This window comes from Syngnathus acus, chromosome 24 (assembly GCF_901709675.1).
Source record: "Syngnathus acus chromosome 24, fSynAcu1.2, whole genome shotgun sequence".
Classification (NCBI taxonomy): Eukaryota; Metazoa; Chordata; class Actinopteri; order Syngnathiformes; family Syngnathidae; genus Syngnathus; species Syngnathus acus.
Window position 1 is genome coordinate 6,964,896 of NC_051108.1, and position 20,673 is coordinate 6,985,568.

General features: G+C 44.9%; 2 protein-coding genes and 1 long non-coding RNA gene across 3 annotated transcripts in view; all 3 read right to left on the reverse strand.

Moving 5' to 3' along the window:
- The window catches only part of foxo3b (forkhead box O3b), a 28,374-nt gene extending 26,468 nt beyond the window's left edge, over positions 1-1,906 (reverse strand). The window contains exons 1-2 of the mRNA XM_037245266.1: positions 1,697-1,906; positions 934-1,612 (exon numbers count right to left, since the gene is read on the reverse strand). Coding sequence (XP_037101161.1) covers positions 934-1,476 — 543 coding nt within the window. The 5' untranslated portion in view covers positions 1,477-1,612; positions 1,697-1,906. The remainder of the gene's footprint in view (positions 1-933; positions 1,613-1,696) is intronic.
- LOC119118353 overlaps positions 1-20,673 on the reverse strand; it is a 439,862-nt gene that overhangs the window by 374,703 nt on the left and 44,486 nt on the right. The gene's annotated exons all lie outside the window — the stretch shown is intronic.
- On the reverse strand, positions 4,143-20,671 carry afg1lb (AFG1 like ATPase b). The gene is given in 13 exon segments (XM_037245284.1): positions 4,143-4,303; positions 4,394-4,501; positions 5,476-5,576; positions 5,776-5,846; positions 6,654-6,736; positions 12,880-12,938; positions 14,386-14,439; positions 14,442-14,484; positions 17,073-17,194; positions 17,425-17,526; positions 17,625-17,679; positions 19,752-20,047; positions 20,524-20,671. Coding segments are annotated over 13 exon segments (1,224 nt in total). The 5' UTR covers positions 20,639-20,671; the 3' UTR covers positions 4,143-4,288.

A 20,673-nucleotide genomic window follows, 5' to 3' on the forward strand; every position in this document is an offset into this window, starting at 1 on the left:
GATCATTGCCTTTCAAAGCACTCCCCTCAAAAGGTCCAGCTCAAGTCCCAACAGCGTACTTATGTAATCATTCCCCCTCGTGGCTGCGGCAACCTTGCTTACCTGACCCAACACACTGGCGGTTCCTTGCCAGGAGTTGACATAACAAATAGCTAACAAGCATGTGTTGCTCTAATCATATTTTGTTGTGGCATCTGGTTCGACTGTCAAAGCAAAGGACTTCATTTCATCTCTTGTCTGGCACGTTTACATTCTATCTTTACCATAACTAATGGATTAACGTCAATGGCTGTTGGGAGGCACACAAACTAGGCTAGTGTGTTTCCAGATCAACCGGTTACAACGTCTCTCTCTGTGTCTGTCTTTCCGAGGACTACTGTCATGCACATGGCTCGCAACGGGAGAAACAAAGGAGCGCTGCATTCACGTCACCAACGGCCGTATCATTAGGCACAGCTACTCCGTGTCATTTCGACTGAACGCTTTTTATGTTATGCGCCCGAGCGAGTGGCGTGTCGAATATTCTGGTCGTAAACATGACTTCTGCTACACTTCCAACCACATGAATAGATTAAATTGATAACGATCTTCACACATTGTTTATTGAATTAATACATTTGATTCAAGGACCTAATGATTTTAAATTGAACCATTTCATTCAGTGGGATTATATATAGTATATAAACATGTGCATGCTTGTGTAATTTACCGCAAGTAAAAAAAGATGAATGAAATGCATTTTTGATCTTGAATTTGGCAGTTGAAAACAACTAGTGTTCTAAATACATTCCGCCGCCCCCCTCCCCAAAAAATGTGCAGGGGTCTTGGGTGCGTGTTGACAAGCCACATGCTTTTTTGTTTTTGTTTTGATGGAGGAAGGAGGGGGACTGGGCTGACAGAGTTGTGCGTGTGCGCGTTGGAGAATCTTCTTACCTTCCAGCCAGCCGAGCTGTTGCTGTCTCCTTTGTCCTTAAAGTAAGGGATGGATCTGACCATCCAATCGTAGATCTGGGACAATGTCAGCCTCTTGTCCGGCGCACTCTCGATAGCTTTGGTGATGAGGTCGGCGTACGACAGGTTCCCCCAGGCGTTGCGGCGAGATGAAGCCTTCCTGGGGGTTTGTTGGACGGCCAGACCGCCCGGGGTGAGCGCTCCGGAGGCGGCGGGCGGAGAGTGCGCCGAGAGCGGCGAGCCGCCGCTGTCCTGGCCGGGCGAAGAGAGCGCGCCGTCAGCTAGTGGGCTGCCGCTGCTCTGGTCGTCCGTCACCGCGCCGGAGCCGCTGCCGACGATGGTCGCATGCTGGTGGTGCGCGCCCTCCTCGTCGTCGTCCTCCTCCTCCGGGATGATATCGTGCGCGTCCGGCTTGGTGGCGCTCGAGTCCGGCCGGGGCAGAGGCCAGGTGCATGAGCGCGGCCGCTGCTGGGGCTCGAAGTCCGGGTCGATGGCCACGGCGTCGGGGAGCGCGGCCTCGGCCATTATGTCCGCCTTTACTTTTCGACTTTACGAGCGACGATACCGAGAGCTGTCAAAGTCGCGTCCCATCAATGCGCGCTCCCGTTCTTTGTTACTATTCCACTGTAGGCTCGCGCGCACTGGTTGTCTTTTTTAGCGTCTGTGGAAGGAACACAATTGAACGATAATCGTGAACCGCACGCCAAAAAACACTCAAGTTTCAAACTAGAACCGAAAGAATTACCTCGAGTATCTCGAGAAAGCAAGACTTTAAAACATCCTGGAAAGTCGCGCGCACGCCATCGCCTTCTCCTTCCTCCCAAGACTGCCTGCCACCTCACTCCGCCTTACTACTCTACTGTATCTCGATGTGCTCTCTTCGACACGCGTGCAACGCACACAAGTACACGCACACGCGCGCGCGCATATTACGCAGACAGCGTGCGAGGCGATCAAGGTCCAGCCCCCCTTGTGGATCCTGTTCCTGCATGGTTGCGCCTTTTAAAGAGACACTGCAGTAGCAGGGCACGTCTGAACATGTCAGTGCAGACAGACTGCTATCATCAAGTCAAAGTTTGCATCCAAATTGGGATTAAAAGTAATGGAACTACCAGGAACAGTTGTTTACCTCGGCATTGACTAGTGGTTTTTCATTTGGTGCTTAGGCTTTGAGAATTGCGCTTCAAAATGTTCTCAGCAAATTGAGTTCATACAAAAACATTTTTAGTTGGAATATAAATTTGAAATAAAACCAATATGAATTTTTTATTTGCTAGAATAAAAGAAATTAGCATTATAACGTTTTACTGTATAGTGCATTAACACATGTGCGCACAAATCATTTTAATAAAGTGATTTTTAGCAAATCAGCACTTTAAAATAACCACATAGCTTAGGCTTTAAGTCTGCTAGCTTAATGCTCGTTTGTATGTTCACCGCAGCGCCCAAACTCTTTGAGCATAAATAGTGCTCAGTCATATTCTTTATCCTCTGCAAAGAATAGCTGACATTAGTGCCGTACTGATGAGCTGAGAGGAGTTGCGATATCTAAATCAACAGTGTATCTATCTGTAAACTATACGAAATCAATACTGTTTGTCGTAAGTCTATTGCTATCGGTACTTGAACAAATAATATCACTCTATTTCACTCCAAGTGTACCTTTAACTACCTGTCAATCACTACCTGTCAGGGGAGCACTGAAACTCCGCCCCTTCCCTGCCCACCTCCCTTCCAGCTCGGTCCACCTGGCCCAAGGATGACATCATCTCCTTGAGTAGCCAGCGAGAGAGAGACCGAGCAAATGTCGCTCCTCCTCCTCTTGTCCTTCTCGCTCTTGATGTGACCAATACAAGCGGTACTCTTTGTCTGCCCGTCTTGCACGGTGCACGTCCACTCGTGTAGGAATGCGCGCTCACGATAAGGTGCCTACCTTGGCAGCCGAAATGAGATTTAGCGAGATGGCAATGCAGAATCATTGTCATAATAAATTACTTTAAAATGCCTTTTTTTTTTACATGCAGTGGAGTGAACTTAGGTTTAAATTAGTGGTCAAATAAAATCATACCCCACCCATAATTACCTGAATGGCACGAAACATTACATCATGTTTTAGATTGTGACACCCCCCCCCCCGCCCCCCCCTCACCACCACCACCTTTAAGACTATAATGATGAAGACAAGATTGTAAGAACATAAGCTTACTGGCTTGTCATTATTCAACTTGACATCTAACATAACATGACCCCAAGGTGAAAGTGGGTGACCCTGTCACTAAGGTGAAGTGGGTTTATCCGTGCCAGTCGTTGTTTGTGTCTGACTTGTCAACTAACACATTGTATTACAATGTGCATAAACATTTTTTTAAATATTTCTTTTGTATGCGTGGGTGCGCAGGGGCTTTGCATACTCTACTGCATGGTCAAAATCAATTTAAAGTTGTTAAGGCGTGATACTGTTCACTAGTCATTTATCCAGGACAACGCATTTAACGGGAGCAGATTTCTCTTTGTTGTGCGTTGGCCAAGGTAGCAGAAGGCTGGTCCAGGCTGGAATGGTGCATGAAGATGACCTCATCCTTGAAGAGGGAGAAGCTCATCACTTGCAGCAACTGGTGGCCTTCTGCTGCCATCTACTGGCGAGAAAAGGGACGTTCACAAACAAATTAATTTTGAACCCCCCCTCTCTCTCTAACATTGCTTGGGAAATAAGGAATGTTCAGATTTGCTACACTTGTTGAAAACGCCTCCAAGAAGGCACCAAAATGGTTAGTTGAGCTCTAAGGGGTCACCGTTTTGAGATCGATGAAAATGGACGGATTGCATCTACAAGCGAAATTACTACAAACACCGGAGCATGTTCCTATTTTGTCCACAAGAGGGCAGCCGCTAACTACTATGGACCTTCCATTGCGACGTTTACAGTACTTGTACGTTCCCGGCTCAGTAAATTATGATATAAGTTATTTACCCCCTTGAATAAAAAACAAAGTTCCAACCTGAATTTAAAACGTAATGTCTTAAACAAATTAACCCATGTAGAATCATGAAACACTTTATTGCATCCATACATAGTTTGATTTTCAGTTAACTCTTAGCCTTTCAATATTTTCAACAACAGTGCATAATTTCTATCCTGTAATTTCTATTTTGTATTCTGCTTTTTCCATATGAAATATACACATCAGGTAGCCACGAGTGAAAATTATGTGTTGAGGTGTTTCTTCGTTTTTCTGTGATCTCCCTCCATCCAGTACGTGTCGGTCTGCATCTCCGTGAGCCTGGAAACAGTTTTTTGAAAGGCAAACGTTTCCTCCTCAGCTGTGAAAAGAGTCAGTCACTCAGCCACCTTCTGAACAGAGACAAGATGTACAGCTATGGTCAGGACCAACAATAAGAGCGCTTCTACCGAATGTGTCCAAGGGGGTGATGGCAACCGCACCTCCTTCAGGCCCAAGTCATCCAGAAGCTGTTGGTTCCGCTCATCATCTCCTCCGGTTTGAACAAACAGCTCATCTAACGGAGCCGCAGCTTGAATCACCACTCTCACCTGTGGGAGTCAGATACAGTCCGATTATTTTTTCTTTCCCTGCAATCATGAAAAATGCAGCATGAAAAGTGACATGGCCAGAATAACTTATGGTCGTAGAAGTTGTCGACGAGGGTGGTGAAACGCCTAACTTGGTTAAGTAGTCGCTGGCACCAAGAGACTGGGGGGGGGGGGGGACGTGTGTTGTGTAAGCATTTGTGGCTAAATCATTTTTCAAAGCTAAAAAAGTTCACAATCAATCCAATGCATTTAAAGATGACCCATTACGCAACATACGTTCAATTCAAAAAGACACTTTATTCTTATATCTTTTCAATCTACTTTGCCATTGGGAAAAAAAAAAAGGGACGCCAGACTTCTATCAAGAGTGAATGACAAACACACAACGCAGACAAAACGGCATCCAACTATTCAGCGGCACATCAATAGACTTGCTTTTTGACATTGAGCGGAAAATTGGCCGGCGACGGAGAGAAAACTCTGGCACAATACGTATGAAAGAAAGCACATGCGGTGTTAAGGAGGTATGCTTTATGTGAGCAGTTGTCATGGGTCGTGAGTGGGTTTTATCAATAAGAGGGGACCTCGCTGTGTGTTGCCTGCCAGGTAAAAAGGGAAATTTGCCTCTTACTTTTCGTTTGTTCTCTCAAAGTGACTATTCCATAAAAGCCCCAGTCTGGAAATCACATTGCCTCCGTTCGAATAAAAGCCAGCATAAAATTACACTTTGTATACTTAAAAGAAAAATACATAGAATGAAATCTTAATCTACTACATTGCCTTGAACACAAATGGTGCAGCGGCACATGTAGACAGGTAATAAAGTACAGTCCACCTCCGCTATTCACATAAGATAGGGGGAAAATCTGGATATTTCAATTGCATTGAGTAAATTATTATGTTGGATGTTATATTCTTTACAATTTTAATCTAGGTACACTATGTATGGATATGAGGTCAATAACATTACTCACTCTGCCGCACAGCTCGAGGAAAGTGCAGTCTGCAACGGAGCCGCAGGTTTTCTCCAGCGTCACTTCCCTGCCCAGCACGGTGAGCACCTTTGGACCAGTAACTATGGAAACACACCTCACCATGTCAGCCGTTTCATTAATAAGATAATTTTTGATTCCCATATCAAAAAAATATTTCTTTTACATTTCATTCTTTTAATTAAAAAGGACTGTTTTATGTTACGGCAATGGAAGCTGATATTCAAAAGTACACTCATAATGCACTTTAATTTAGGAAAACCAAAATTATATCTTCCTTACAGGTAGTTTGTGTCAAAGCCAGCTCGTCAAACATGGCATTCAATGTAGCGTCCGCGCCAGGCTCTCTTGTCCTACACACACACACACACACGGGGCAATAAAGAGCTAATGGAATATGAAATTAATAATACTGAAGTGGCCACATTAAACATAAGCAGCGAAGAGCACAGTGGCACAGGAGGCTACTTAGCTTTTTACTCTGTGAGTAGAAAAAAAAGAATGTTCGACACTAAACAAGCAGTAGCCAGTGAATGCACATCAAAATGAGGTGTGCGTGTGTGTGTGTGTGCGCGCGCATTATTAAATGGTGAGTGATGCACTCTATTTACATATAGTGAAAAGAGGAGAGCGCTTGAGAGCGTGTGTGTTCATAACAGAGAAAATTAGCTTTTAATGCTCAGCCATTTTGTCACATTCTATTGACTCCACTTTGGCTCTCGGGATGATGGAGACTTCATCATCCTCAAATCTTCCTCATTTGCTGTCACTTGCTGCTCTGGATGCTTTGCATATAAAAAGTCCACACACACGTGTTCGAATGAGAACTAGAGCAATCATTTTAATATGTAAATAGCATGTACACCGCAGTAGAAAAAAAAAACATTGCACAAGTGTGCACACCCTATAACTGGGGGTGTGGCTGTGTTCAGATTTTACCAGTCAGATTTAATAGAATTAATTCGATTGGGTGTTTTTTTTTTTTTTTTTGGTTTTGTCTGAGAAATAATTGATTTTGGTTTCATTTTCGTACATCATGAAACCCTAATATTTGAACAGAGGTGTGCAGACTTTTTATATCCACTGTACAATGACTTATCGTAGAGGGCAAGAAAAAAAATGCATAGAAATAATAATAACAATGAGCACTTGGATCTTACAGGAAGTAGAGTTTCCCTGTTCCAGTCCTGCGCAGCCTCCTGTAGCCCAAACCAGAGTCGAGGCAGATAGTGTGGCAGTACTCCTGCACACATGAAAAAAATGGTATGTAATTATTTAAAAAATGAATTTTTTTTCATTTTATTTATTTACTTATTAATTTTCATACCAGATCCCAAAATGGTTTTTTTTGTCTTTTTTTGTCAGGAGTGGCGGAATCCCCCCAACAACCTCAAAATATAATTGTTGTCATCCTCAACACAACAAGCAAAGAATGAATTCAACAATCGATCAGAATGCGCCCGCTGCTATTCAAAGTGCTGAACCTGCAGTTACGCAGTTCAAACTTCCCCATGCGGTTGCACAATGTCAACACGGGATTCATGTCAGAGAGGACAGCGCAAACCGTAATCATCATCTCAGCTATTCTTTTGCTGAGAAAAGATGAGAATTACGCGTCGGTCCCATCAATGGCATCGAGGCGGACCGGCCGAGCATTCAAAGATGAAATCAGCGGATTTCTGCCGCTGCCCTCCTTAAACCGGCAGATAATTAGCAATCATCATAAAGCAAGAGGACGGAAATACTCCATTCTTCTCCGCTGTCAACTTTTGGATCGGCGCGTCCGCTCGGAGCCAGTTTGACGGAATCGGGCATAATAACAACCTGACAGAGTGGCCCTCCCCCTCGCACAAAAGGGACATGTCATTTCATCAACCTGCCGTGACCCCGCCGGTGGCAAAACAGCGACGGGGGGAAAGGTAGGACCACCGTCACAATCGCAATATTCAAATGAGTGCTTTTGTCTTCCGTCTTGGAGGCGCGCAAATAACGGCGAGGGAAGAACGAGGGGCCGGTAACACAATCAGCGGTGATGATTCCATAGGTTATTTATAATCTGATGAGGCGGAGGCCGAGCGGGTCATTACTTGATTAGCCATCTCGAGGGCTTTGTCACATCCTCCAAGATTTCATCCGCCCACACGTCTCCTTGCCGCGGCCAAACACCACCGCGTCATCTTACTTGCATTTGACGATAAACAATAGCGACGAGTATCTTTCAGCAAGTTCTCGAGAGAATATTTTGAATGATATTTTTGTTAACTTCTGTGCTTGTAATTCTATTTGTTTTCTTTTTCAAAGCGTCTCCCTAACATTTCTTGGTACCAAATTGCCAATTCGACAAATAATTATGTGTTGTTTTTTTGTACCTTCAACAGAATCAGAAGGCCCAAAGCCAAATTATGAGAATTGACAGACTGAAAGAAAGTCATCCAAACACATGTAGCGCCTCACACAGTCATTGTCCCGACTGTCCACCGCGGACGTTTACAAATTTTTTTTGAGTGGCTTTTTATTTTGGGTGACTACATCTCCTCCCCTCTGTGCTTGCTCCTTCTATATCCGCCGTATCTTTTCTCCATCTTTTACTCCTCCAAAAGTTGCTTTTGAGTCTTTGAAAGAGTGCTGTGCCATTGAGCGGCAACAAAAGCCAAGGATAGCTGACTATTGGGCCCTGATGAGGTCCACTCCCTCATTACCCAGCAGCAGAAAACATTTGATGCTTCTCTCTTTTTTTTTTTTTTTCCTTCCCTTCGAATTGACCAGGCCTCAAAGAAATGTGGGGTGGGAAGGCTGAAAAAGAGACGAGGGAGTGCGAGAGGCTGAGGTGGTGGGGTCTCGGGAGGGGAAGGGAGGGGGCGAGGCTGTCGCTCATTCAAGCATGTGTGTCTTACAGCCTTGTGTGCAGGCATGGAAAGAAAAGAGGGGAGGCAGGGATAGAGAGGTCGAGAGAGAGAAAGCTTAAAACACTGCCTTTATGCTGGCAAGTTCTGGACGACTCTTGTGACATCAAAGTGTTTTCACTAACTACTGCAGTGTGTGAGAGTGAGTAGGAGGGCGGAGGGGGGGGTGGTATCTAGTGATTTTATTCATTCTTACGTGGTCGGGGGGGATGAGGGGGGGCTTCGTGACAATGTGAACACCCTAATTACACCTAATGATCTATTCCCTTAAAAAGTGACCGCCTTGGGCCAGCGGCGGTTTGTTCCGCGGGGTCGTTCTCACAACCTCCTCCTGCCTCTGGCTGCCCCTCTTGGGGAAATATCTTTGGAGGCCTACAGGCCCCACCTTTAGGAATCAGACCCCCCCCCAAGGACCCCCACCCTCAAACGGCTTTCGCATAGCGGCAAGGCCCAAAAGCAAACCACAAAAAAAAAAGGTAAATAAAAGGCTACATGTAACGCCTGCACCTGGCCAGTAGGGGCACACTTGATATGCGGATGTTTTTCATGGAGCGCTTTAATTTCTTCATACAATAATTGAATAGAGATCTCATTGAATAGAGAGAGGGAAAAAGATGGCAACCAAGGTAACCAAATAAATTAAGAACAAGTCGATTACTGTCCTCACACTCCAAGAGGAGGACGATTGATTCATCGCCATCCATTCTTTACCACTCATTTTCGACCCTGATAAGAAAGCCTGGCAGAAGTACGCAGAGTGCCACTGCCCCGCCATTCAACCAACCAATGTGTCACAGATAGGAATGGAGCAGGGCGACCAAATGCAGCTTGGACCAAGGTTTATTGAGGGAAAAGGTAGTTGGACGGGAGGATGAGGGGAACAAGACCAACAGAACCGGCAAATTAACATAACTTAACGGACCGAACAGACTGACCGACAGGGATGGCAAACAGAAAACGACCAATGCAAAAACATAAACACAGGAACGACGAGAGACAAGAAATAATCCGACAAGGTTGCGACAGGCCGACAGGACTTAAATACGCGACAGGTAACGAGAGGCAGGTAAGAATGATCACACTGATCATGGGCACACAGGAGGGGAGGGGCGAGCCCACAGACACACGGACAAAAACTATGACAATATGGACATGATCGGGTACGAGTCGTGACACAATGTCAGTCATCCAAAACTATCGACGATTATTCGATTTGAACCGGCGGGCGGCTGCCTCGTCACGGGCGGTCTCTCGATCCAAGGTTTTCGGCTGGAGGACCGTAATCCTTTTCTTCCTTTTGAGATTATTTCTCTATTGGCAGATTGCACAGTACACAGTAACAATGAAATCATAACAAAAATAGAGGTAAAAGGATTTTCTATATAAAAATAGAAGAGGTTAAAAACAACGGGAAGCACAGAGATACTTAAAAGTAGCTTCAGGGTTGTCGTCGTCCCCCCCCCCCACACACACACACACAAACCACCACATCACAACCCCAAAACAGACACACACATACAAAGCATTGTGTGCTCGAAAATACCGAGGCCTGACCTTGAGGGAGTAACAGCAGCGAGCAGAACAGGATAGTGACAGAATAAAGAGCGGGATAAAAGGTTAGCGCGAGGATGGGCAATGAAAAGTGGAGTGGAGAGGAAGGACAGTTTGGGAGCGAGTCTGTCCTTCTTAGTTACATTACTGGCAGGGTCCATTAATAAAAAGCCCTTAAACCCTCCAACTCTGAGCTTTCCCTTGGCTACAAAGGACGAGAGGACCAAACAACCGAATGAGATGAGATGAGGATGTGAAACATAATGTTCAAATGATTGCACAACTGAAAAATACGCAGTAGCTCGAAGTCAAACAATTTGGAGTTCAACCAAGTGCGAAGCCAGCAATGACACCAAATCTTACACCATTAAATTTGTTCTATAAGCTTTGCAACTCAACTGAAATGTTTGAGAAATGTTTTCCCCCCAAAAAAAACTCGGTTAATGAGGTTGCACAACTGTGCACACCCTCCCAACCGGGAGTCTTCAGAATTCATAATCATTTAAAGCAGTGGTCCCCAACCTTTTCTGCGCCACGGACCAGTTACGTGTCAGAAATATTTCCGCGGACCGGCCTTTATATGAATAAATAATAAATTTATATGAATAAATAATAGATTTATAATAAATATATAAATACGATGAAATAAAATGATACGACTGGCATAAAAACTAATATAAACCACATAAAAATAAAACTCACCATTACGTTGAATTAGTGGGAGCATTGAGCTTGTTTCTCAGAAACGAGCCGGTCCCATCGAGGCGTAATCGGAGACAACGACACCCGAAGTGGTTAAGGTTTGTCTTTTAATGCAGGATGCTTGCTCTCCATGTGCTGAAGCAGTTTTGAAGGCTTCATTGCCTCGTTAGCTAGCCTGTCGCCACATATGCAGAGTGCGCTTGGCGCGTCAGAGTCACCTGTGGTGATAAATCCATATTTTAAGTAGGACTCCAGAAATGTTCTTTTAAATGCAGCTTTCCTTTTCTTAGAAGTCGTAGCATCTTCTTCAGTCTCCACATTGGGCTTTTTTCCCTTTCCGAAGAAGCTTTCCAAACATCTCTGTTTCTTGCTCATTTTTGCTTGCCTCGCGACTGTCGAGTCCGACTGGGGTGACATGTCACGTGACCAAGACGGGCCTTTTGACCTGAATTAACCTGTCAAGAGACACAGATGCACCGACGGATGTAATTGGGAGAGAATCGCCAAATTTGTTGTATTTTTCTCAATAAATTCTTACTCATTTTTGCTAGCTTTGCGGGCTCGACTGGGGAAACATGTCACGTGACCGGGACGAGCGTCTTGACCTGAATGAATTGATCGTCGATAAAAAATATATATATATACTTTTTTTTTCTGTGCGGCTTGGCGGCCCGGTACCAAGTGACCCACAGACCGGTACCGGTCCGCGGCCCGGTGGTTGGGGACCACTGATTTAAAGCGTCTTTGATTAACCCCAAATGAAGTTTGGATGTTTGAGTAGGTTTTCCCTGACATCTGTTTTTGCTGTCTTGCAGGAGGAAGCCTTGCACATTTTTTTCTGCCTTTGAGAAGGTCCCAGTTCCAGAAAAAAAAAGTACCAAAGCATGAAACCAAGCCATCAACCTTCACTGCAGGTATGGTCTTCTTTTGGTGATTAGAAGTGTTGTGTTTGCACCAAGGTTGTTATAGTTAGTTATAAAAAAAAATCTAAAAAGGTACAAAAGTGTGTCTATGTGGTAGGGAAAAAAAAGTAAATAATTTAAAAAATAATTGTACTGCGAATAATTTAAAGTATAAAATAATTTATACTGTAATTATTGCATGATTTGTTTTCTATTGCCAAAACTTAAAAACGACTACTAATTTGTAGAATGTGTTATGATCTGATGATTTTTCTGATTTATCCAGAAAAATCATCAACAGAGTAAATAAATATTTTAGCATGAGCTTGGTACCAATTAATTCACTTTGCACCATGGGCTCGTTTATTTCGAAATTTGACAACAAATAGCAAATCCTTAAGGATTGTGTTCAACTTTGGAGATTCCAAAAGAGGAGAGGAAACAAGTAGTGGAAGAAAAGGGGGTTCCATCTAATCAGGAGTCAATAGTTAAATAAAGACGTCAACCCAAGCGGACAGAAGTTCTGGATTAACCTCTTTCACTTCAGCCCAGGTGACAGGGTGGAAATGTCACCGGCTATTTCTAAAAAAACAACAACAAAAAAACTTTAAACGCCATCATTCACCCTCTCGCCGCCTATTGAAACACAATCATACAAGAGCGAGTCGCATCGAGGAGGAGGAACCACGGACGAGTTTTAATTCAATCCATTGAGGGTCAACTAGTTAGCGGGGTGACCCGGGGAAAAAAAAAAACACGCTTTAACTCCCCGCCCCAGACCGCCACGGAGGAACCCGGCGAAAAAGGCCCCGACCCCGAAAACCAGATGGCCTCACAAAAGGAAACATGGAAGTCTGAAAGACGGGAGGTAGTGCGACAACAGCCATTCAGGACCATGAGGAGGGAGGATTAAAGGGGGCAAGGGTGACACTTTGCCTGAGGAGCATGTGGACTCGGTGCAGTCAGTTGGCGTCGCCATGGTTACGCTTCAGAACTGCCAGCCCTAATCAGGTTGGCTTTCTCACCTTGAGTCAAAGTCAGCGACAGAACTAGCGAACGGTGAGATAATGGCGCCAGCAAAATGGCCGCATCTTTAGCATCTCTGCTAGTCACTCAGCTTGTCCTCGTATTACCTGCCCCCCCCAACTCTCACAATTTCTGGGCGAATCTTTCAGCCCCTTTCTGATCAAAGACAGCTTTGTGACAGTGCGAGAGACGTCGGGAAAAGCATCAAACCGTGAAAGAGCAACTCGCAGGCAGCACATGTGTGTGCATGCGTGTTATGAATATATTAACAACACAAGAGCAGGATGTGACTTTGTCTCTACCTTCAGCACGTCGATGAAAGGTAGAAAGGTGTCCCTCTGAAGTCCGTTTTTGTACAGATCTGAAAGAGGAGGGGAGGGCCTGTATTAGAGGTGCTGTTTAGCCTCCTAATAATGTCATTCCCCCGCCACAGATTGGCACATAAAGTGGCTATTGATGAACTGAAGGATGAGGTTGGGGAGGTACAACAAAAGAGCCCAGACTGGGGTGGGGGAGAGAGAAAAATGGATTTCTCTACCGGCAGAGCGGCGGCAACATAAAATTCATTACATTCCCAAACAATGGTGGCGAGAGAAAGGACTGTCGCCTTTTCAGGGCGGACAATATCCACAGCGGCTCGCTGAATAGGTGTTTCAATTAGCTCGGCTGAAACAAATTACATCTGAAGTAGCATCCCTGATAGACAGATAAAACAGGTCGGGATTGACACACAAATCCGGGACAAAGGCGACGGCGGCGAATATGTGCGAGCGCCGGCACACAAACAGACGAGGCTTAAGCCCTCCAGCTGCCAACGCAATGCAACTGGTCGTTGTTGATGTTTGGGCGTCAACGCCGTACAAAAGCAGCGGGCTCGGAGCAACTTGTATACTGTGATGGACTGCGTCGGCATCATTAGAAAGCCTCATTAGCGAGCGCTTGTTTACTTTCTAGAATGTTGCTGTCGCAAAGTAGAAGCTCATAAAGAACAAGTCAAATGCATGATGCAACTACAAATCTTGAATGAGGAATAATATTATATTTCAATTCACTTCTTGGGTTGAGTCGCCCCTTTTTTTTTTTCCGAAACACTTTATCCTTAATAGCAACTTTAGAATTTTAATTCAAAGCGCAAACGAGGGGCAGCGTTCTGATGGGTTTCCACACCAAAGACGCAATTTATGCCGCCACTGCTTTTATGAGTTTCCATTAGTGTATATTTAAAAAACGAAAACACACACACAAACAAATCTTCTTTTATGCAGTCTCATTCGAAGCTATCACCAAACGCACGGAGGGGCCTTTTGATAGCACCATCTCCACATCAATAAAGACGGCAAATGTATGCCTTTCATGTCCGGTTTTCTCTGTCTGCCGTCATGTATCCCATTAACGGCGCAATTAATACCAAGTAGGCGCTCTATTAAGTTTGCGCCGTTTGCTCGCTTTGTTCTTAATAGCTTGTAAAAATCAGAGATGTGGCGTCCATGACGTCTTGTTCCATTCAAAACGTCCTCTTGGGGAAGGGTTTTGATATTATTGAGTGCCTTGACAACAGGCTTAATGATAAATGTAGCCGGCTCGGCGTGACAAGTATTCCTAAGTGTTCTGTAAAGTGAGAATTTGAATATGAATTTTTTTTTTCATTTTATCGCCCCAGATTTTCTATATAAAAAAATAAAATAATAATAAATAAATATAAATAAATAAATAATAAAAATGTGGAAATGATTAAAAAAAAATTGATCAAATTTATAAACACTCCAGCAGACTTGTGACTTTTTTTTTTTATGTACAGAGATTCGTACCATCAGGCGCTCTATTGGAGGTCGCCACCACCGCCACCCCGGTCTTGAAAACGCCTGGAAAATCTGCCTCAGGATCACGGCGTCAGCGAGGTCCGTCACCTAACACTGTAAAAAGTAGGAAAGATCACATATTGATTGATATTTGGGTTAAAGCGAGTCGGCCGCACTCCACGTTGATTAGTGTCATTCAGGTGTGCTCATTCAGAGCTTTATTTTTTTTTTGGTTCGGCCACGGTCAACGCAAGTCTGCTTACACATGCACTCGTAATGACTGCAATGATGAGGACAAGGCGTCAGCCACAAAGTAATCAATCGAGAGAACGCAGCAGACTAGAAGCGTGTATCAAGTTGTGTGTCACAGACGTTACGTGACGTCACCGTTCAATTACCCGCTGCCATTTTTCCTTCCACGTCATCGCAAGCGTAAACAAAGGTCGATGACAACGGTGAAACAAGGCCGTCGGTGAGTTGCCAGCTATTATATGAAGGGTTCTGACCTTTCAATCAACTATGCGGGGCTCTCACTTTTGTTCTTAACCCTCTCGTCTCTATTCGGAACCCACGTGCGTAGAGAAACCTCTTTACGGCCGTCGTGCATGATAATCAAAGCGGCGTCGATATAACCCGTCTGATTGAGGAGGTCAGCGCGTGAAATAATTCGACGGAGAAATGAACGCTCTGATCCTTTCGCAGTTTAAACGTTGTAGCTCCGCAGACAAAAGTTTGCAGTTTGAAGTCAAGTTTTGGAATCAGACTAATGTCTGTGCAGTGGTGAATAAAAGTCCCGCCCTCTCCACTTTCCTCCCTTTGACGGGCACTTGTAGTGGCCTCACCCGCAGCATATGTCCCCTTTCATAACCTGGAGAGTCTTCTGCTTTTTGTGTATTAGCCCCATTGCCCTTGCCAATACTTGATTAGCATGCGTGTTAAAGCCTTGATTTGGCTAAGGAGAGGTGCCCGGGGCCATCAAATTAGCGTGTGTGATTGTGTGCGCTCATAATGAGAATCAACAGAAAGCCAAGGCCCGGCGCGGCGTGTCTCTCTAAAAGACGCCCCCCACCCCCTCCACCCGTTTCCTCCGACCGCAGGATTTTATTTTCATCTGAAAAGACTCATTTAAAAATGACCTTTTATACAACCGCGATTTGTTTATTCATGTGTGCTCAACGCGGGCTTAGTACATAGGGGGGGGGGGGGGGTATTGATTACTGAATGACTCAGGGGATTGGGGGGGGTGATACCCAGATAATGATAAAAGTGAAAGTGCCTGATGTCGCACTTGTGGAAGACAAAAAAATAAATAATGGCGCAATCTCCCGATGGACCGATAGCAAATATTGAAATGAGCATCCAATTACTCAAGCGGGCTGGCGCGTTTACAGCGAGGCAAACGGGTGCCCCATTAAAACTCTTTTGATGTTACACCTCTTTATGTACACAACCTACGAGCAATTTCTAAAGGGGGGAGACAATGATGCACAATCATTTTCTTCACACTCTTCTCTTTCCCATCTCGGACGTCTCAATGGCGAGTATTCATTAGGGGTAGCTGCGGAAAGGCAGGAGCAGAGGGAGGTTGGGGTGGGGGTGGGCTACAAATTACTGATAATGGCACGGCGCTAATGAAGAGAATGGAGAAATGTCATTAGCATTTAAGAGGATAAGATCCATCTGACCCGCCACTGCTGCCGCCAGTCGCTTTCTAGCTCCACTCACTTAAAGAAGCTGCAGAGTGCGACTGATACCCAGTGCAGCTCATTTGCATGGCTGAGTGGAAGAGGATGCTGATTGGTATACACTCCCCCCCCCCCCCCCCCCCCCCCTTCAGCTTCACTTCTCTCCGTCTACGCCACCTCCGACGCTCTCCAACCTTGAAACCTCTTCTTTTATGCATCGCAAAAACAACGCGCGCATGTCCATTCAAGCTGCATGGTGACGGGTGAAAAAAAAAAAGAGGAAAAAAAAATCAATGAGCAGCGGGCGCAAAAACAGCGGCGCGGTTTGAAAAGACGGGGCGAGAGCATGAAAGGCAACCTAAGCTCTTGATCAGCGCACGTGCGCACCGGCAGTGATTAGAAAGCGCGAGCACACCTACTGTCACCTCTGACCTGCGGCCTTTAGCGGTAATGATATCAGAGAAAAGATGCGCTTTGTGCCGCTAACAGCTGGCTTTGTAAAGACACAGGCGCACTCATCCTGTAAGGCACAGGTGTCAAACGCAAGGCCCACAAAAGCTTGCCTCTTTTTTTTTTTCCCCTCGACCTATGTTCAAAACTAGCCATAAAATGTCAATAACCAAATACAGGGACAATTATTACGTCAGATACTGGAGAAGACATGTAGCTGCCTTGGGCTCGAGTCTGGAAACAAACTCATAAACCAGAATTACGGTATGGCTCGCAATGAGAGAAAGTTTGAATAAAAACGCAGAGAGGACAAATCTACTTCAGATAATGTGTGCAATCATAAAGTCGTGAAGTAGCACTGCTTGATTGTACCACTAGGTGTCCCCAGTCCTGCTTTTGCTGCCGGTTTGTCTTTTACAGCCCCTACAGTTGAAGTTAGTTTTAGAGAGTGGAAAAACAACTTTTTAACTTTTTGTCAATAACAAAATGAAATGATTATATAGTATATATTTTTTTATATTAAAAGAAAAATTATTCTTACTCCATCAGTAATAGTCTCACCTGAAACTCATCAAAACACAGGAGGCAGGTTTTCATGGGCGATCTCCGTAGCGATATGGGGTCATAGGTGAACATGTTGCCTAGCGTTCGACTCGGCAGGCTTTGTTTCTGCCGGTGGATCCCTTTTTTTTTTTTAAACAGCACACACAAACCGTCTTTAAAAACACACCTGCGCCAGTGACTGGCAAAGCAGTAATTTCACCTGCGTGCGCATAATGGCGGGCATTTAGCGGCGGAGCATTGAAACAAACGCGGAGATAAGTATAGCATAGAGCGTTTGAAAGGTCGGGACATCTTCAGGAAGTCAAAGCTTGGGTTGTTGTCATGAAGCAGTGGGTGGGGGAGCATTAACTTTGGTGGATTTCCAGCATGAAGCCGTTGAAGTGGACTCGCCTCTTGCGGCTGTTTTGCACCCCGCAGAAAAACAAATCCATCAACATGGTCTTCCCTGTGCCTATTTTGGGGGGGGACATGGCAGAACAGAGTATTTGCATTGCAAAAGCTAATTTCATACCTGCTATCGATATTACACCAATTCTGTAATGTTCTCACCAACATCTCCATAAATGTAGAAACCTTTAGATGGAGGAGGTGGAGCATCTTCTTCCTATATGTTGGGAAACCAGTGAAAGATTAAGATTACATGATACTTAAGAATATTCATATCCTGAAGCTGTGCATGCATGAACTCATTAATAAAATGGCAAGGGGGATGTAGCTTCCAACCCGCATGTAAACTTTGCTCTCCCCGCCGCTGTATAACCCCGCAGCGCCCATTTAATAAACAAAGTATTGTGAGGCATTAAGCCACCACTACAGTTTGAGGTTTCACATTCTCCAGACTAGCCCACTGCAGGGGAGGAAGACAAAGGGGATCTAATCAACAAGACAAGCCGGGGTTCCCACGAAAGAAAAGCATCATCACAGGAACAATGGGCGGATTTGTCAGACAAAACGGAGAGGACTGAATGAGGCTCCATACGAGATGGACTGGACTTGTCTGTGTGCAGCCTGTTTAGCGCTGCTAATTGTGATACGGTACTGTTGCATTGAGGTGCCGCTGGAAGTCATTGTGCTGCCTGCCTCCTATCATCAAAAGGGCCCTGCTTCAAAAAAAAGAGAAAAAAAAAAAAAGAACTGCTTCTATGAGACCAAGCTGCGCATACTGAGTAAAGCCAAATATGTAAAAAAGAAGGCCGGGAGCTATTTAAATGCAAGTGTGGGACGTTAATTCTTACTGTGTGTAAACAAATAGGATATGATAAAAGTTGACCGATGTTTTTTTAGTCAATTTATTCCATATTCTAATTTAATAATCTTAAATATATAATAATTTCCATATTCTAAAAATCTGTTGACCGAGAATTTAAGTAGCCAAGACACAGATGCGAACACAGAATTTCCATTTGGACGCAATTCGACTTTTTCGGAGGCTCTGCTGTGTTACTGTCGGTAACCAGGCAACATTACATCGCTTGGGCATGAGTGAGCTCTGAGCTCTTGAGTTTTAATTTAGTGACTATTTCATGGCGACAGCACTGGGTTGTCCAGCGCACAAGAAGCACTTGACTCTATTAAATGTGGACAATGGTTGATTGAAAAACGAAATGAAAAACAAACTTGTTGCCTATCCTTTTCCTAGTCACTCATTCGCTCACAACAGTGTTGGTGACTTCACCGTGACTTCCCAACGTGCCCGCTGGCGTGGTAGACTACTAGTGAGTTGTGGCTGGAAGCCATTCCATTATGGCAGAGTGGAGACAGACAAGGCCATCCCTCAGATGGGCTGTCTGGCGGCACGCCATGGCCTCATCTCACCTCCCACATGTGGGAAAGGTTTTCATACGGTTTTCATTGCTGCTTTGCACCTTTGTGAATCATCCTAAGAACTGTCAAAAAGTGATCCAGTAGCTAGGTCGTTAAACGATACAGGTCTGACTTGTGGTTGGCTCTCCCGAGACAATAGCCCATTGTTAGTCGACCATCCGCAAATACATGGCACATTGGGTCAATATGAAGTCAAGTGTACTCTCCTCACAGACTTGGTCAGTTAGTGAGAACAATGGCGGCAAGCAGAAAAGACACCAAAACGCGGACGGTGTTTATGGCCTGATTCAAACAGGAATAATCGTCCAGTCAGCGCGTGTGAGCGTGAACGAGAATAAGAAGTAAAAAAATAAGGTGCATGGGAGGGGCGCAAAAAGTATTTGTCAGAGTCCCAAATCAAAAGGAAAAGGGACAAGAATGGCCCAGATAATGGGGATCCCCCCTCCTCTCTCATTACTGCATGGGGATGGTGAGAGAGTGAGAGGGGTGCCGGGACGAGCCCAGCAGGAGGTCCCTTCCCAAATCTCAGCACTAACCTCACGTGTCTGTGCCAGCGAAAAATCCCAGCGCCCAACACTAGACAGTCATCTCCCCTGACCTAAAAACAACAACAATCGGTGACATTACGCCACTCTAAACTGCTTCCCAGACCCCCCCCCCTACCCTCCCTTTGACCTACGCCCCACCGCCACAATTGCTGATCGAGCTGGACTTCAGTATGTTTGAATGCAAAGTCCATATGTCACATGTAAGTGGGGCTCTGTAGTTGATATTATAATTTACTGGATATTATGTGTAACTTAACCAATGCATCGTAAATGATCATCTATCATAAGAGCTCATCTCATTTACTTTTCCAGCAGATGCTCCACTTGTTATAATGCAGGGCTCGGTCCTTTTCGGAAGTCTATTGCAGTTGGAGTTTATTGTCAGGGGAGGTGGGTTCAAGTAGGAAGTGTTACTGTAATTTTGCAGGGTCTGTTGTAGGCTAGCCAGCCGCTGGAGAACACTCTTTTGCAAAGCATCTTCTCTCAAAGAGCCACACTGGACCAAGCGGTCGTACTCAGTGACAGTGTCACCAGAATCAATAGTGGGAGATTCTGAGGAGATTGACGTGGAAGAACAGCACTTCCTCGAGCTCGTGTAACCTTGGGAAAGAACAGAAACTGACAAAATTGACTAGATAAAATAATATTTTTTATTAGCTTGAGTTTATTCGTCAGGATTATGAGTAAACTCCATAGATCAGAGCGCGTAAGGTTTAGAATACTGATAGGAGCACAGGGCGCGTTCGGAAAATATTTACTCTTACGCCCGCGTGGTACTCTGATTGAGTGTGTTCGGAGGGGCGGAGTACGCCCCACTTTCAATTAATTTCCTAACACAGCCAGCACTGACCTGGCGCTCCGTGTCCCCAGTCCAGAGCGCCTGCTGCATGCACAAGCACTCCGGTTTTGGTGCAATTTGATTTAACCGAACGACTGCAATGCACTTAGTTACCGAACGGTCGGAGGAAACGAATGTGCACTCGGAGACAATTTCCCAACGCGTACAACAACAGGCACTAAGGTTAAACAGGCAATAGATGTCCGAAATTATCGTAAAGATACGTCGATCGAAATACCTTGAATTATCTTACTGACGACCTGACAACAGGTGATTCTCAAAGCCGGAACGTAGCTAAAAGGTACCAAAGTCACCAAGCATCTTACAGCAGTGGGAAACACGTAGGCTGCCATGATGGTTCAAAGTGTCGAACCTTTATCGACACATG